This window comes from Hypanus sabinus, chromosome 9 (genome assembly GCF_030144855.1).
Source record: "Hypanus sabinus isolate sHypSab1 chromosome 9, sHypSab1.hap1, whole genome shotgun sequence".
NCBI classification, from domain to species: Eukaryota; Metazoa; Chordata; class Chondrichthyes; order Myliobatiformes; family Dasyatidae; genus Hypanus; species Hypanus sabinus.
In genome coordinates, this window is record NC_082714.1 from 45,434,517 (window position 1) to 45,453,007 (window position 18,491).

General features: G+C 41.1%; 1 protein-coding gene across 1 annotated transcript in view; it reads right to left on the reverse strand.

Moving 5' to 3' along the window:
• pla2g10 (phospholipase A2 group X) overlaps positions 1 to 18,491 on the reverse strand; it is a 50,115-nt gene that overhangs the window by 13,601 nt on the left and 18,023 nt on the right. Inside the window, exons 2-3 of the mRNA XM_059979597.1 lie at positions 3,201 to 3,354; positions 366 to 528 (exon numbers count right to left, since the gene is read on the reverse strand). Of these exons, the coding sequence (XP_059835580.1) occupies positions 366 to 528; positions 3,201 to 3,291 (254 nt within the window). The 5' untranslated portion in view covers positions 3,292 to 3,354. The remainder of the gene's footprint in view (positions 1 to 365; positions 529 to 3,200; positions 3,355 to 18,491) is intronic.

Genomic DNA, 18,491 nt, shown 5'->3' on the forward strand with positions numbered 1-18,491 from the left:
TTCTTCAGCAGACAGGATCTCGTTTTATGCTGAAGGCACTGAGGGTCTTTAACCTAGAATCTTCTGAGTCATTGGTGATACCACCACCAGCAGAGCCAGTGCTGACACTGAAGTGCTTGTAGGCAGTATTGATTTTGGAAGGGTGAACCATCTGGGAGGAGGTACTAGTGGTAGTTAGGTATGTGGCAAGCATTTGGTGATCCAGGAGGCTGGATGTTCGTGTATAATGCTGTTTTTGTCAGATTACTTACACTGTCAGCTCAAATATTTGGTTTTGATTCAATAAATAACTCTGAAGGCTAAATCCAAAGATAACAAATATAGTGACTGTAGTTATAAAGTTAAAGTACAGTAATCTTCCTTACCAGTCTGTACTATCCCGTGGCCAGCCTTTCCCTCCAAGTCCACAGTAACAACCGTACACCACGTACGATATGGAGCGGCCTGTGCTGCACTTAATCATACTGGTCAGGTTCAAAATACTTCTCTTTTTCAGTCTGTTATGTCCTTTCACAGTTGTAGCAAACACTGGATCAAAATCACAAACATGGTTACATCCTAACACATCCTGTTCTTGACCCGAAACATCAACTATCCCTCTGCCTCTGTTGGTGTTATTTGTCTTGTTGAGTGCCTCTGCCACTCTGCCTCTGCTCCATATCCTAGCTTTAGAAGTCTCTTGTCTACATCCCAAATTTTATGTGCAAAATATTGTATTTTTGTGGCTTAAATAACACTATTAAATTTAAACCACAAATAATCCAATATTTTTAATGTATATTAGAATTAAGCTGCCCCTGCATCAGATCATAATCCCCACTCCCATTGACAATGGGAATGAAACTGGGCATACAAAACAGGTAAAATTACATTTGCCTACCATTGAATGCCACAATTAATTTTTAATTCCATTGAAACGGAATTGAATACTGGACCAGTACACAAATGGTGTGACAGATGTGGATTCCCTTATTTAAATCAAAACATTTTTTATGAGTTCGATTAAGATAAATAAGGGTAATAGCACAGGGTGCACAAGTTTTCACAATGTTACCTCATATGACTCACACCCACCCTCACTTCCTTCTTTCCGATCTACTCAACCTCACTTTGATCTCTCCTGTCCATATCTGCCTTTCCTGCTGGGAATGGTTTCTGCACCTTTTGATTTGAGCCTGCCTGAAGCCAATAAACAATTCCTTTTCACCAATTGTTTTGGTCAGCATGTGGCTGCTGCAAATGAAGCTCTTCAATTAAAACAGCCAAACATAAAGTGTTTGCATTCCATACTTCGCCTATGGCTCAGTTAAAAGTCAGGTAAGAAATCTGAATGTTTTAAGGAAAGTACTCATAAAGTTCTCAGAACATTAATCTGTCTTTGGCTTTTAGACAGATGATTAAATGTTAACTATTACCAGCATGTAACATGCAAAAATACAGCTGCATAAAGTCTCTCTCCAAAAGTTGAAATTTGATAAATATCATCTTTTTTCAAACATATTTATTTTTCAACCAAGATTCGAATTTCTTAAGTGAGCATTGACACAAAACAAAATTAAAGAGCTAACTAGATAGGACATAACTGATTTTCAGATTCAGCAGCATAAAGGTTAATAGGAATTTCTCAAAAATGCTTTTCTTAGGTTGGAGTTTGCTGGTTGGATTTTCCTTGTTTCAGTATTTTTACCCAGTGTTAGTACAAAGCATTTCATGCCCAGTTTTGCTAAACTTACTGCTGGGAGACATGCTTATATTATTTGGGAGGAAACCTTTCAGCTGGCAGAGAGAGAAAACTTTCTTCCCACTCATAAAAAGCCTAATTCATAAATGGACAGCATGCAAACTCATGGCAGTTTTTGAATTCATTTGAACTTCAAGGAGTTTACAGAATACTGGGCAAAGAAATCTGAATCGCAGACAGAATAAAGTGCACTTTACACACTAAGGGTAGAATAAAAGGACCTGTAAGAATGTGGATGCATTACTTAAAAATTGACAGCTGTTTGGCTGTATTGAGATGTAGGATAACAGACTTAGATGTCAAATTTGGGAATTCTTCATCATTCAAAGGGTGGTAGAAGTCTGAAATTCACCAACAACAAGCAGGGCATATTAGTCCAACTACTTATGTTAACTCTGTTAGTGATAGATTTTTTTCCTAGACAAGGGTGGTGGAATGGATACAGATCAAGTACAATCTCATTGAATGGTGGAATAGACAAGAGGAGCTGAGTGACAAACCCATGTTATTAAGCATTAGATTTTGTAACTCTATAGACATTTTTCCTTCCTGATCTTGCACCCCACCCGCCTGTGTTTCACATTTCACTGTGTTCTAACAGCAGTGCTTTCAACATCAGGAAACCTCTCTTGAATACACAAGGTCATAGATTCTGTCCAGCTAGTTGTACAATTTAACCACTGAAATCTGACCCCAAATAAAAAAAATAAGATATTCTAGTGCAGTTTGGAATCTCACTGACGAAATTAAGTGCATTTCAGTGAATTTAAGCTGCTTAGCATAACTGGCGATACATAATTAAACAGTTACGAAACAAAGGTAGCTTGGGGAAAGCATATGCAATTAAAGTATACATAATGAATCCTAATTAAAGCAAAAACAAAAAAAGTCAAAGTTAAGGGGCAGTATGCTGATAAACCCTTCATTTCAGAACACTCACCTGCATATCTGACTGTCTCTGCGGAACATATTTAACTGTTTAGAGATAAATATTGGTGAATGCATGGAAACTGAAAATGCTAATCTTGCCAGCATGCTAAAATGAATTCATTTTTTTGTTTCTTCCTATTGCCTTCCTAATTATACCTTGACATTTTCACAGAATGATGCATTGTTGGATTCTCCAAAAAGATTCAGCCATTTCACTCCTCTGAAAAATCAAGTTCAATATGTTACTTTTCATTCCCCATATTTCAGATCAGAATTCAGGAACACTGAATTATCCACATCTCTGTGGATTCCTCGACTATTGTTGAGAACTGTGGTAAAATTCCTGCCTAGATTTTCTGTGAAATGCACTCTTCTTTTCTTAGTTATTATCTTCATGTTTCTTTTAGAACTTCAAATGCAGTACACGTAATAATATTGTATAAGTAAAAATATTTCTCATAGCAGTCTTTGTCCTTAATTGTCTCCAAATAATATTTTAACAAAACATACAAATGATAATTCAGTTTACCTGATAGCAGTAAAAATAGCCAAAAGATTATGGAATGCATAGATGAAATTGAAGCTGCTCCAGTTACAGACTCAGAATAAGTAGTTGTCATATATCTGGCTTCTTCAAGTGTCTTGAAGCTAATATCCGCTTAAAACTCTTCTGGATCTCACTTCTTGAAAGCAAGCATATAATAACAGCAATTTCAGCACTTCTACCATTTCCACAGTGAAACTAAATGGCAATTTCACAAATCACAGAATAACTGTAGCCACAAATATCCTAGTGGTCAAGTTGTGGGAAAACTTCCAAAGTGTTTTTAAAATTCCAAATTGTGCGATACAAGATGATTTTAACTTATCTACTTAACTGATGTAAAAGATTATCTCTGTCAGCACCCATATGGTATGATGTTTCCAAAATTTTACAATAAGGTAAAATTACCCTTTAGGACCCAACTTAACACTTCCCTGCAATAATAACCATTAGCACTGATGTATTGGTATCCCAGAAATAATAATAAATAGTTTGTGAAGTTTGGGTAGTTACTGTGAGGAATGGAAAGTCTTAGCCATAGATTCAGCAACATGTATTCCTCGCCAACAGCACCATGAAGCATGCTACATTTCAGTTGTGTAGTTAACATGCCCACCTGGTAACAGCAATGATCGCTGCACTGGTGCAAGCAGTTTTCACCTGTTACGAATGAGAAGCAACTCTGATAGGCAGAAGGGTGCAAAGTCGCCCCCCCTTTTTGAGAATTGCAAAATCGCTATTATTTCAGCTCTGATACCAAGGAAATGAGAGAGATTAACAGCTCATACAAATTTATGAGAGAGAGGCACAACACAGGTAGGAACATCTCCAATTGACAAAGAGAGAGATTACTGCTATTGTCTCTTGGAGAAGGAATTGTGTATTGAGTAATGTTCTATTAATTGAAACCCCTCAGGGGGCAACCAGAGTGGTTTGGTTGAGGGATTGCATCATCCCAACCTGATTGACACCTGAGACCCCGTGACTGGGGATAAAAGTAGGGTCTGGGGTAACACCCCTCAGACGCACCAGGAGAGACGCTACGAGACCGGTGGGGGCTTGTGTGTGTGTCCACCCTTGCCTGGGTGATGAGTCCGCCACGGAAATGTCTAGCTAAAGGACAGAGAGGTCATACATGAATGGCCACAATAATATCGCATCGACGGAACAAGATCGTAAAAAGAAAAGTCAGCAAGTTACTCTCTCTCTCTCTCTCTCTCTCTCTCTCCAACAATTGCAACACAGTGATCAGCAACTACCGCAGCCTGCATGAACTGAACTGAACTTTATATTTCCATCGGACAATTCATTATCCCCTAGACAACGATAGAGCTTATTTCTTATTGATTATAATTATACCTGCACTTTTAGGTTTAGTATTGATGACGTATATTATCTGTATATTTGCATTGATATTATTTTTGTGTACTTTTATTAATAAATACTGTTAAAATAGTATAATCAGACTTCAACGGATACTCCTATCTTTGCTGGTAACATACCCAGTTACGGGATTCATAACAACTTGGGGCCTCGTCTTGAGATTTGATACCAAATTGGAGGGCCAGTGAATTGGGCTTTTAAGTCCAGACTTGGATCTGGTTGCACGGGTAACCAGACAGGAAACCAGCAAAGATGAACGTAGACGAATTTACAAAAAACCCGACTCCGGAGGCGCTAGAGGGTGCCACAGAGTCGGACTAGGTAAATATTGTGAAAAGATTAAAACTCACAGAGGTGAAGTTGTCAATGAAAAAGTGGGAGATACAGAGGGCCATAGCTCAGTATCATTTTAATAAGGAGGTGTTTGCGGCTGAGGTAGTGGAACCTACCCCTGAAAAGGTACCAGCTACTGGGACGGCTCTGTTAGAGTTGGAAAAATTAAGGTTGGAACAGAAAAAAAGGGAGTATGAGCTCCAGCTAAAGGAATCAGAGGCGACGAGGGAGCATGAAATTAGGTTAAAAGAGCTGGAAGCAGCTGAAAAGGAGAAGGAAAGAGCTGAAAGGGAGGAGAAACAGAGGCAGCATGAGCTGGACATGGAGAAGTTAAGGCAAGAGCGAAGAGCTCAAGAGGCAGACTCAGAGGAGCAGTTTAATGTTAGTCGGGAGTTTAGGTTAGTACCTCCGTTCGAGGAGACGGATGTTGATAGTTATTTCTTGCATTTTGAAAAGGTGGCAGTGAATCAGAAGTGGCCCAGAGATCAGTGGGTTGCATTGTTACAAAGTATGTTAAAAGGAAAGGCACAATGGGCATATGCGACGTTGTCTGTGGAGGAGGAGGAGTCTGAGAATTACGAGGAAGTAAAACAGGCCATTCTTCAGGCCTACGAATTGGTACCTGAGGCCTATAGGCAAAAGTTCAGAGATTTAAAGAAAGTGTGGAATCAGACGTATGCAGAGTTTGCCTATGAGAAGGGTGTGCTCTTGGATCGTTGGTGTGCAGCAGAAAGGATGGAAGAGGATTTGCGGCGTTTCAGGGAGTTAATTCTGATTGAGGAATTTAAAGGTTGTGTTTCGGATGATATCCGGATGAATTTGAATGAGAAGCCGAATAAGTCCATATCTGAATTTGCCAGGTTCACAGATGAATATGCCCTAACCCACAAGACAAAGTTTTCCTTGAATAACAGTTACCAGAGAGACCGTGGGAATGGTAGAGAAGGCCCGCCGGCTGAGGCAGAGATTCAGCCGGGAGCTAGTGGTGAAAATAAGGAGGAGGAAAGGCAAGATGGCAGGAGGGTTCCTGGCTTGACCTGTTTTAATTGTGGAAAGGTTGGTCATATTGCATCTAAGTGCTTTGCTCCGAGGAAGGAGACAGGAAAAGGGAACACAGCGGTCCCTACAGGGTGTATTGTGTCGATCAGCAAATCGACGAGAAAGCCCCAGGTAGATAAAATACGAGAGGGGCATGAGAAATTTATTTCGGAAGGGACTGTGTCTGTGAAAGAGGGAGAAGCACCAGTTCCAGTGCGGATCTGGAGAGATACTGGAGCTGAGCAGTCATTGATTCTCGGTAAGGTAGTAGATTTTGGTCCTGAGACGGGAGAGGCAGTCTTGAGAGGAATAGGAAAAGGGACAGAAGCTGTGCCTTTGCATAGGATCATTATAAATTGTGATCTGCTATCTGGACCAGTTGAAATAGGGGTGGGATCAGAATTCCCGAGAAAAGGCGTGGACGTCCTTCTTGGTAACAATTTAGCAGGTGGTGACGTATGTTCAGCGGTGAAGCTGACGAGCCAGCCTGTAAGTGTTGAGGACCCGCCCCTAGGCTCCAAGATCTATCCCGCATGCGCGATCATTCGCAACATGTCGAGAAAGGCAGCTGAGCAAGAGACCAGTTTAAGTGAGTCCTGTGTTGATTTGGCCAAGACGTTTTTACCGACCCTGTAACAGGAGGGGTTAGAGGGTGGTAAAATGGAGAATAGGGAGGTGAAAGAGAGTAAAGGAGAGGAGGTAGACCTTAGCCAGGAGGAAATTTATAGAGGCATGGAGTAAAAATGAGAAACAGATAAGGCTGTTAGAAGGTCCAGGGTTGGACATGGATGATCTGTCTGCCTTGACAGAATTGTTTGAAGAAGTTGAAGAATTTAAATGTGTTCCCGATAATGAAATAAGGGCAGACCTAGATGAAAAGGATGCCATTACCTTGAAGGAGTCTGCTGGGTTAGCAGATGAGGTTGTTTCAGCCCACGGGGTTGAGTTTACTCTGGAAGGGAGTTGCCCAGAGAGTAACTGGGAGGATCAGGGGAACTTAGAATTTGAAAAGGGGACGGGTATTGAAAGCCTGGAAGAGGCAGATGTCCCATCTGAGTGTGTTCAAGATGTGGATGCACATGGTACTGAACCTAGTAACGAAACTCAGGAAAAGTCTGAGATATCTGATTTGGTTGAAAAGGAATGCAGTCCTTTTGGGTCAGATGGTTCAGTGAAGAAAGGGTTAACCTTGGTACTAATGGGAAGTGAGAATTCTCAGTTGTTTGTGTTAGAAGGTGTGTTAAAAGTTAGTGAGGAGAAGGCTGGTGATGTGAATATTATTATTGAAGGAGAAGGGAAAAGTGTAGCTCCTAAATTGAATGAAGAAAATTTAAAGTCTGGATTGGGGTCAGAAGCAGTAACCAGGCTGAAGGAACAATGGCTTGTTAACAAGGTGCCTGCGAATCAATTACAGTTTGATTTGGAATGTAAAGGTACCCCACTCGCTAATGCTATTCAAGGGTGTGCTGTGAAGAGGCAGAATTTGAAATGTTGTTTGGACAAAGAGGGATCGCTTGCAGATGTTAACCTGAAAACTAATAGAATGAAGAGTCCTGAAGATAAAACTAACGACTTGCTTAAAAATAAAGAATTGTGTGGAAGTTCAGAAGATGGGCTAAGTTTGGAAAACATTGTTGATAAAATAACTCGTATGAAAGGAGTATGCGAAAGCCTATTCCACACTGGTGAGCAAGCTAACCACGTGAGAGTTAAGTGGAAAAAGGGCGTAGGTTGAAAAAATGCCACTTTAAATAACATCTGGTTTTAAGGGATTTCGACAAAGCATGTAACTAATAAAAACAACACCATGGAAGATTGACTGTTAAGTTTAAAAGTAAAATAAAGATTAGTATTTGCATAAACTATTGTAATGTACTACAGAATAATCACACATGTATTGGTTCACATTTTGTATTATATACTTAAGATCACAACCCTTTAGTTTTGTTTTGCTGAAGAAAAGGAATTAAAAAAAAAAGTGGTTATTAAATTGGAGTCTGATGCTACAGGAATTTATTAAGGTATAAGATATTAAAGGAAGTGACGATGTAATCGCTAACCATTTAGATGCTGAATTGAATGTATAACTATTACTTTGTAGTGAAAAACTCTTTTGTATTATGTTAGATTCTGAAATTCTGTAAGACTCTGTATTAGTTAATTTTTCCCTGTGGTAAAAATTCTTAGAAGGATGGGGGCGTTACGAATGAAGAGCAACTCTGATGGGCAGAAGGGTGCAAAATCGCCCCCCCCCCCTTTTTGAGAATCGCAAAATCGCTATTATTTCAGTTCTGATACCAAGGAAATGAGAGAGATAAACAGCTCATACAAATTTATGAGAGAGAGGCACAGCACAGGTTGGAATGTCTCCTATTGACAAAGAGAGAGATTACTGCTATTGTCTCTTGGAGAAGGTATTGTGTATTGAGTACTGTTATATTCATTGAAACCCCTCAGGGGGCAACCAGAGTGGTCTGGTTGAGGGATTGCATCATCCCAACCTGATTGACACCTGAGACCCTGTGAGTGGGGATAAAAGTAGGGTCTGGGAAACACCCCTCAGACGCACCAGGAGAGATGCTACGAGACCGGTGGGGGCTTGTGTGTGTGTCCACCATTTGCCTGGGTGATGAGTCCTCCACAGAACGGTCTAGCTAAAGGACGGAGAGGTCATACGTGAATGGCCACAATAACAACGCATCGACGGAACAAGATCGTAAAAAGGAAAGTCGGCAAGTTACTCTCTCTCTCTCTCTCTCTCTCCAACAATTGCAACACAGTGATCAGCAACTAACGCAGCCTGCATGAACTGAACTGAACTTTATATTTCCGTCGGACAATTCATTATCCCCTAGACAACGATAGAGCTTATTTCTTATTGATTATTATTATACTCGCACTTTCAGGTTTAGTATTGATGACGTATATTATCTGTATATTTGCATTGATATTATTTTTGTGTATTTTTACTAATAAATACTGTTAAAAATAGTATCATCAGACTTCAACGGATACTCCTATCTTTGCTGGTAAGACACCCAGTTATGGGGTTGGTAACACACCTCATCAGCTATTCTTCTGACTTAGTTTCTGAGTGACAGCATCACTTTGATTAGAGGAAGTTTAATTCTGTGAAACCACATCTTCTGGGAAGTAGATTGAAATTCCCCAAACTCATTTTATATTGGTTCCTGTCAAACATATTGTGCTGACTATTACCATCAACACTGGAAACACAAGAGGCCACAGGTGCTGGTAGCTGGAGCAACAAAAAATATCTGCTAAAAGCATTCAGCAGCATCAATGGGGAGGAAGATTACTCTTTGGTTCAGGTCAAACTCTGGCATAAAGACTCCTCTCAAACCTCAGTCCCTATGTGGGGTCTCAACCAAGATCATCTCACTTTCTTCATCCCTACAAATGCTGCTCAACCTACTGAATTCCTCCAGCAGATTGTTTGCTGCCATAAACTCCGATGATTTAGTTTCTTAGTGATTAAGCACACATATTGTTGCTCAGACTGAGCTACTGCTTCTGTTCCAATCAAAACATTTTTTTTCAAGATGGCACTCAGCTGCAGTCTCTGTTGAGGTCATTGGCTAGACCTAGGTAGTTTTTTAGCTTTATTTTAGGTTTGTAGGTATGGTTTTGGTGACAGCGAAGGGAGTTAGGGGTCAGGTTAGGGTTTAGGGACAGAGATGTGACAAAATTAGAGGACAAGCTGGAATGTAAGCCTCCACTCCACATTCAAAAGCCAGTGACGAAGGCAAGGTCAGACCAATGAGGACATTCAGGGTCCTGTCATCGACAAGAATGAAGTTTGAGACCCCATTATCGGGGTCCCGTGGAGTGGAGGCCCGATGGCCAGGGGAGGAACAGGATTTGTTTCTCTGTGGTTGCCTTGTTACTTGGTGTTTTGTGTTTTGTTGTGTTCTGTGTTGTGCTGCCAAGTATGATGAGCATGCTATGTTGGCACTGGAATGTGAGGCATCACTTGCCGGCTGCCCCCAGCACATCCTTGAGAGTGCTGGTTGTTAACACAAGACACATTTCACTGTATGTTTCCACATACATGTGATAAATAAATCTGAATGTAAATCTGAATCTGATACAGTTCTTAAATAGGATTTCTGATTCCCTGACCAACAAGCCACTATCGCTGAGGATAAACAGCCACAATTGTCCTCAACACTGGTGGGAAGGCAGCAGAGAGAGGGGAATCATAGTTGGAAAAGAGGGGAGGGAGCAGGAAAGACCAGAGAGACGCTCTGTAATGATCAAATAACCATTTGTTTGGATTCAAATGACCCTGCCTAGTGTCTGGACCCACGCCACCAGCCCTGCCACCTTGGCATTTCTTCTCTGCCACCTGTCCCACACTCTCCCGCTTCGCTCCACCCTCACTAGTCCCAACATCGTTTGCTCCCTCCGGATTACAAATTCACTGTCTGGTCCACGTTGACAAAGACAGCACTGTGCAAAATAACTAAATAGTGCAGAAAGGGAGCAAAAACAGTGAGGGAGTATTCATGGCTGGACTGTTCAGAAATCAGATGATAGATGTAAAAGAAGCTGTTCTTAAAACATTGAGTGTGTGTATTCAAATTCTTGTACCTCATCATTGATGATAGTAATGTGAAGAGGGCACGTCCTACATGCGAGATCCTTAATGATGGATGCTGCCTTCTTGAGCATCGCCTTTTGAAGATGGCTCAATGGTCAGGAGACTTAACCAGAGTGCTTAAGTTGAGGGGATTCAGTGCTTTAAGTTTGTAGGAGAGATCAAAGCCAATAGCCTGTCCTGGTCCAAACACATAAATAACATGACCAAGTACACCAGTGCCTCTACGTCCTTGGAGACTAAAGAGATTTGGCCTGTCCCCATTGACCAACACTAACTTTTATAGACACACCATAGGAAGCATTTTATCCATATGCATAAACACAAGAGATTCTGCAAGTGCTGGAAATCCAAAGCAACAGAGACAAAGTGCTGGAGGAACTCAGCAGGTCAGGCAGCATCTATGGAAATGAACAAACAGTCGATATTTCAGACCGAGGCCCTTTTTCAAGACAGGAATGGAAGGGTGAAACATTAGAATAAAAGGTGAGAGGAAGGGGAGGAGGATAGCCGGAAGGTAATTGGTGAAGCCAGGTGGGTGGGAAAGGTAAAGGGTTGGAGAGGAAGGAATCTGATAGGAGTGAACCACAGGAGAAAGGGAAGGAGGAGGGATATGAGGGATGGGTGATCAGCAGGTGAGAAAAGGTAAGAGGCCAGAGTGGGGAATAGAAGAAGGGGGGAGTGGGTGGGAAAATTTCTTTACCAGAACGAGAAATCAATATTCATGCTAACAGGTTGGAGGCTACCCAAGCAGAATATAAAGTTTTGCTCCTCCACCCTGAGGCTGTTTAGGTACTTAGGAGAAAGCTGTGCACACATTTATTTAAGAACAAGAGCAGCAAGTTTAGCAAGTACCGCAGTTCAGGACTGTGAGATCTGGGGCCAGGAGGTACATAATGAAGACACTTCAGCTGAGGTAAATTGGAAGGCCAAATAAAGGAAAGTAGCATGAAATGAGCCAGAATCCCAGAGTAAGATGGACAATTGAACCGTCCCTGTTTATCAGTTTGTGTCTGAGCTATGGCGGAGTCTTTATTAGAACAATGGGAATGTTTGCAGTTCTTGGTAACAGGATGAGCCTGTGACTTGTTTGGATGATACAAGACAGCCGTTTTGCAGAGCTTTTGGGATGATAATTGTTCCATTAACAAAGATCTTTGATAAGGTGGAAGGTAAAAGCTCAGCATGGGATGTTGACATCAATCAAATCTGATGATGTCGCTGCAGTAGACAGGACGTACTAGGCTTAAATCAAATTCAGACTGATCGATGACTGTGTTGTGCTGTGGAAGTGAATCAAAGATTCTGAAGCTCCCATGAATGATGTTACGCCAGATAGAGCTCAAGCATGGCAGGATAGGCTGAAAAGAGTTAAGACCAGGGTGAACAGTGGAAGCATTCCAGAAAGGGAAAGTCAAAGACAACATCTTTCTAACTTCAAATCAAACAGCACAGAATAAAAAAGCTGAAGGTTATATGCAGTTAATCAGAGAACTTAGAACAGTACAGCAAAGTATTAGGCACTTCAGCCCATGATGTTGTGCTGACCTTTTAGATCAATCTAAGCATTCCCTTCCATATGTAGCCTCCGTCAGTCATGGTCAACTATGGGTACTGCGCTTCTGGTAGTCATTGGGAGTGGCTTTTCCAGGGTGCAAGCCAGGGCAGAGTCGATATGGAGATCCGTCTGTTGCCCATGCAGTCTCGCCCCCCGCCCCCCCACGCTGATGACAGGTCCAAAGGAACGATGAAAGTCGGTACAGTTTGGCACCAGCAGCATCGCAGGAGTTGCCGTGCCGGTGCTGGGTACAGCAGTCAGCGGACTTCGGGACTCCGACTCCGGATTTTTCCTCGGGGTTTACTCCCAAAGCCTCTCCCATGAGTGGGTATAGCCACAAGGCAGCAGAGGTTTGAAATTGGAGTTTTCCCTCTCCTAGATGAGCTACCATCCGTGGTTAATGAGCCCCATCTGCCCAGAGTAACTGGTTTTTAAGGTGCCAGTGGCCCACCTTTGCCCCTTCTCCTGTCAGTGAGAACAGCTCCGCCAGGCGTGAGAACTACGCCACACGTGAAGGCCTGGAGTTGGACTTGGTTGTCAGAGGTTGTTTGAGACGCACGCCATGAACAGCATTTGTTTAGCAATGGGAACTCGTCCCCACTACCACCCTTCAGCTATGACTACCCTTGGAGCCCTCCCATATAACCTTCCATTTTTTTCTCATCCATGTGCCTGCCTAAGAGATTCTTAAATGTATCCGCATCAAAAGAGATGGTTGTTGACTTCAGGAGGGCATGGAGCGACCACTCCCCGGTGAACATCGACGGCTCCTCGGTAGGGATCATAAAGAGCACCAAATTTCTTGGTGTTCACCTGGCGGAGAATCTCACCTGATTCCTCAACACCAGCTTCATAGCAAAGAAAGCCCAGCAGTGTCTCTGCTTTCTGCGAAAGCTGAGGAAAGTCCATCTCCCACACCCCCATCCTCATCACATTCTACAGGGGTTGTATTGAGAGCATCCTGAGCAGCTGAATCACTGCCTGGTTCAGAAATTGCACCATCTCCCATCGCAAGACCCTGCAGTGGATAGTGAGGTCAGCTGAGAAGATCATCGAGGTCTCTCGGACATTTACACTACACGCTGCTTCTGCAAAGGAAACATCATTATGAAGGACCCCTCATACAATCTCTTCTTCCTCCTGCCATCTAGGAAAAGGCTCCGAAGCATTCGGGCTCTCACGACCAGACTATGTAACAGTTTCTTCCCCCAAGCTATCGGACTCCTCAACACCCAGAGCCTGGACTGACACCTTGCCCTATTGTCCTGTTTATTATTTATTGTAATGCCTGCAATGTTTTTGTGCACTTTATGCAGTCCAGTGTAGGTCTGTAGTCTAGTGTAGCTTTCTCTGTTTTTTTTTATTACGTTGTTCAGTCTAGTTTCATGTAACACCATGGTCCTGAAAAACATTGTCTCATTTTTGCTATGTACTGTACCAGCAGTTACGGTCGAAATGACATTAAAAGTGACTTGACTTGACTTGATCTCCCACCACCTCCAGCACTGCGTTCCATGTACTTACCATTCTCTGTAAAAAAACCTACTTCTGACATCTATCCTATAATTTCCTCTAATCACCTTAAAAGTATGTCTTCTCGTTTTAGCCATTGCCACCCTGGGGAAAAGGTGCTGTCCATCCAATCTATCTATGCCCCTTATTATCTTATATGTCTCTATCAAGTCCTTTCTTATCATCTTTCCGTCCAAAGAGAAAAGCCATTGCTCATAAGACATGCTCTCTAATCCAGTAGCATTCTGGTAAATCACCTCTGCACCCTCTCTAAAGCTTCTACATCCTTCCTATAAAGAGGAGACCAGAACTGAAGCAGAATACTCCAAGTGTGGTCTGACCAGGTATTATAAAGCTGCAACATTACCTCATGGCTCTTGAACTTAATCTTTAAACTAACAAAGGCCAACACACCATATACCTTCTTAACTACTCTATCAACTTGCATGACAACATTGAGGGACCTATGGACTTGGACCCGAATATTCCTCTGTTCCTCCACATTACTAAGAATCCTGCTTAACTCTGAAACATCCAGTAGCTATTCCTGCCCATGTGACAGCCACGTCTCTGTAATGGCCACAGTGTATATCAGTAAACGCATTTCAACCCATCCAAATGACTACATTTATGCCCTATCCACTGCCTATCCTTCTGTCCCAGGAAGTGGCCACAAACGGAGAAGACACTGACCTCGAGGAATATGCCTCATCTTTCACAAGCTACATCAGTAAGTGTGTAGATGGCATTGGTACCTTAAGAATGGTCATTTGATGGCCCAACCAGAAGCCCTGGCTGAACACAGAAGTGCACTCCCTAAGCCTTCAAATCCGGTGACAGAACAGTCAGGAGAAACCTCACCTTAGGCATCTTTGAACTGTTCCCACCTTCCCTATGGTCTTACTTTCAAGGAATCTTCATCTCATGTTCTCAATATTTATTGCTTATTTTTTTCTCTTTTGAATTTGCACAATTTGTCTTTTGCTCATTAATTATGGTTCTTAGATTTACTAAGTATGTCCACAAGAAAATCTCACCAATGCCTCTACTGTACTTTCTGCAGAGGCTGAAGAGAATGGGACTATGCACATCCATAGTCACATCATTCTACAGTTGTGTAGAAGCTTCTACAATGGCTAGTAAAAACTGTCTAATGCATCACCAGCACCAGCCTAATCATCAAGGACATATACACAGAAGGGTGCCAGAAAAGGGCCAGTAACATGATGAAGGACCCCACCCTCCTTACCCATGGACTCTCTGTCTCACTCCCATCAGGAAGGAGGCTATGTAGCATCCATGCCAGGGTTGTCAGACTCAAAGCAGTTACTTTCCCCGAGCAGTATGGCTGATCAACACCTCCACCCATTAACCAACCCTTTCACACACTCAACCACTATCATTTTATCACTTTCCATCAGCCACCTTATGTACAGACAGTTCTGGGCCTAAGTATCACCTTATGGACATACAATTAATCTATGTATACAAGTCAGCTTATGTATTTATATTTACAGTATTATTATTATTATTATTATTATTATTATTGTGCTCTTTATCTTATTGTGTTTTTTTTTGTGCTGCATCAGATCTGGTTTAGCAATTGTTATGTCCTCCTTTATACTTGTGCACAGAAAATGATTTAAACAATCTTAAATCTTGAATCTTCACAGAATCTCTAAACATTGCATCCATCTTTATACAAACTCCATTATCTGACATACCACTCTGGTTCCCATACCCCTGCCAACCTTGTTTAAACTCGCCCCAGCAGTGCTAGCAAACTTGCCCTCAAGGACGTTGGTCCCTCACATGTTCAGGTGTAATATGTATCTTTTGTACTGGTACCTTTCCCAGAAGAGATCGCAATATCCTCAAATTTGAAACATTGCCCCCGTTTCAATTCTTCAGCCACATATGCATCTGCCATATCATCCTATCCCTACCCTCAATGGCACATGACGCTGAGAGCAATCCTGAGATTACTGGCACTGAGGTCCTGCTCTTTTGCTTCTTTCCTTGCTCCCTACACTTGCGATTCAGGACTTCAAGAAAGTAATAATAGTATGGAATGTGAGATTAATTATGCATAATATTTTTTATAAATAATTTATGGAAATGATCAGAAATTGACAGATATTGTTAGTGTGTTATTTTAGTTTATTAAGTAGATTTTCTCATAGAAAGAACTAAAGAGATGCATAAATTTACGTGTGCTTAAGTTTTGGAACTGTGTAGCTAATATATAGGTTTATTACCAGTTTTTGGCAGCATAATGTCACACACGTAAATAGTTAATCACTGGTGGAATTTAATGTACACAAAAGTCCAACTTCAAGAACTGGTATGTACTGTGTGGAATGTCTTTGGTTGTTCCAGCCATTATCATTTTGTTGGGTGTTGGCAATATTAAGGAAAGGATTTTATTTTGTGTGATTGATAGCTCTGTTCTTGTCTTAATGAGCAGCAGCAGAAAAGAGTCAAAAGACACTACAAGAGGGAGATGAATTTAATGATGAAACAGAACGTATCAAGGGGTATGCAGGAGTTGGTAATATTATCAAACTAATGGATCGAAAAGGATTCAAGACTCAAGAAGTTATGAGTATGTCTCATTAGCAGTTGTAATGAAGTGAAGGATTACAAAAATGGAGTAATTATTCAAGTAGACTTCGTCCATCTGCCTTTCGACCACAACACCACCCCACCCCCCACCCCCTGCCCTCTCATCCAGATCCATATCACCTGCTAACTCTTGTTCCATCTCTTTCCTCCACTTTCTTACATTGGCTATCTCCCTTCTATTTCTCATTCTTGATGAAGGGCGTCAACCCCAAATGTCAACTGTCCATTTTCCCTCCATGGATGCTGCCTGATCAGTTGGGTTCCTCCACCTTTTGTGTATAACCAAGAAGGGTAGTTTTAATGGTGTATTATAATTTTAATTTAGTTTGGACAAGTACACTAACTCGTATCTAAATGCTAGAGAATTTCTAGGGTTTGTTCAGGGTAGGTTACTGTAATAACACATCCTAAAACTAGCTAGGAGTAGGTCATAATAGATTTAGCTGTAATAAATGTGCAAGATTTAGCTTTCATTCCAGTGTTCCATTTCCATTTATTGAATTGTCATCATAATATAATTGGGTTCATTATGATGTCAAAATGTGGCTAATAAGCCCCACAGTGTTCCCATTGGCCATCCTAATCCTCACAAAATGGAGTGGAAGTCATCCATCCACCATCCTGAGGGACTGCTGAAGAAGTGCCAAAAGGGAGAAGTGCAAAATAGCTACTCCACGTTTGCCATTTTGATGAAGCAGTGAAGCAAGAGTCTGTCCACAGTAAACTGAAACTATTTACCAGTAATGTTACAGGAAGTCTGGGTTTGTCAAAGCTCACCAATTGTGTGCTCACCATTGTGTGCAATATACCTGGGAACATTAAATTAAATTACAAGAACTTACTAATACATTAATTAAATGAATCTAACTGTTCTTTTAAACTTTAAATGGTTAACCACACATTATCTGTCAGAACACAACATTTTCTCAATTATTAATGGTGGTGATCCAAAGAGAATTAGAGGCCTGTATATATAGATTGTTAGAATGCTATATAGAGCTTGCAAAACAATGATCAAAACATTTAATGTAATGCTGGGCTTTGTATCCAGAGGCCTGGAACATAAGGAAGCAGATGGGAAATAAATTAAATCTAGGCAGCTCACATCTGGAATACAGCAGACAGTTCCACTTTAGAAAAGATATATGTATATGGAAAGAACACAATGCCTAATTACTTGTGAATTCTGGTAGTTGGGTCACCAGAAGAGATAATATACAGTAGAAAGCTGTGCTCAAAATCAAAAGCAAGAGTCAAAATCAAGTTTATCATATGTACACGTATGCAGTGAAAAATTTACTTGCAGAAGCATTACAGTAACATAGCATCATATAAGCAGCATTCACAAGAAAAAATAAAATATACATAATTTTTACAATTAAAAATATAATTAGACTCAAAAAAGGCAATTTTAGTGCAAAGTGCTCCAATTGTCAGTGTTGCTAAATTATAATTATTAGGGCTTTACCATTTGGTTCAAGAGCCATTTCAGGCTTCTGTAGCTCCTGCCCAGTGCTGGCTGCAAGAAAATGGCATGACCCATTTGGTGCCACTTAGCTGAAATTTTCAAGAATATTAACTGAATTATACTATACCTAGCTCACTGTGTAGACTTGCTGCTAACTTTTCTTATCCATAGACACTTAGTTTCTCTGATGCAGATGCTTCCTGCCTGACTGTGTCCTTGAAATGGCAGAGAGACCAAAAAATATTTTAATATTTTTAAAAGACTTCAATGACCAATTTGATGAAAACCTTTTTCTTTCTAAAAAGCATGATTTAGGGCTATCAATTTTCATAAAAGCAGGGCTTTCTTGCTTTTCCTGTTCAATGACTTGGAACAATAACTCTGTTTCTCCCTCTACAGATACTATCTGAGTTGCTGAGTTTCCCCTGGTTTTTCTGTTCTTATATGGTTAAAAACACATTGCTCTACGAACCAGCCATCAGAAAAGTGATGTTGACAATCAATGTTGTCACAAAGTTTGGGTGTTGTGTCACTTGATGACATTAGTTAAGAAATTTTTCTGCCAGAGAAGACGTGCAAACGTAAATACAATTGGAAATTTAGAATTGTATTTCCAACACATGCTGAGATGCCAGGAAGTGGGGTAATATTGTTCTATTCTGGGCTGAGATGATTTACCTGTACAACACCTCATTTTACTTACATACTTACTTTATTTATTTATCTATTTATTTATCT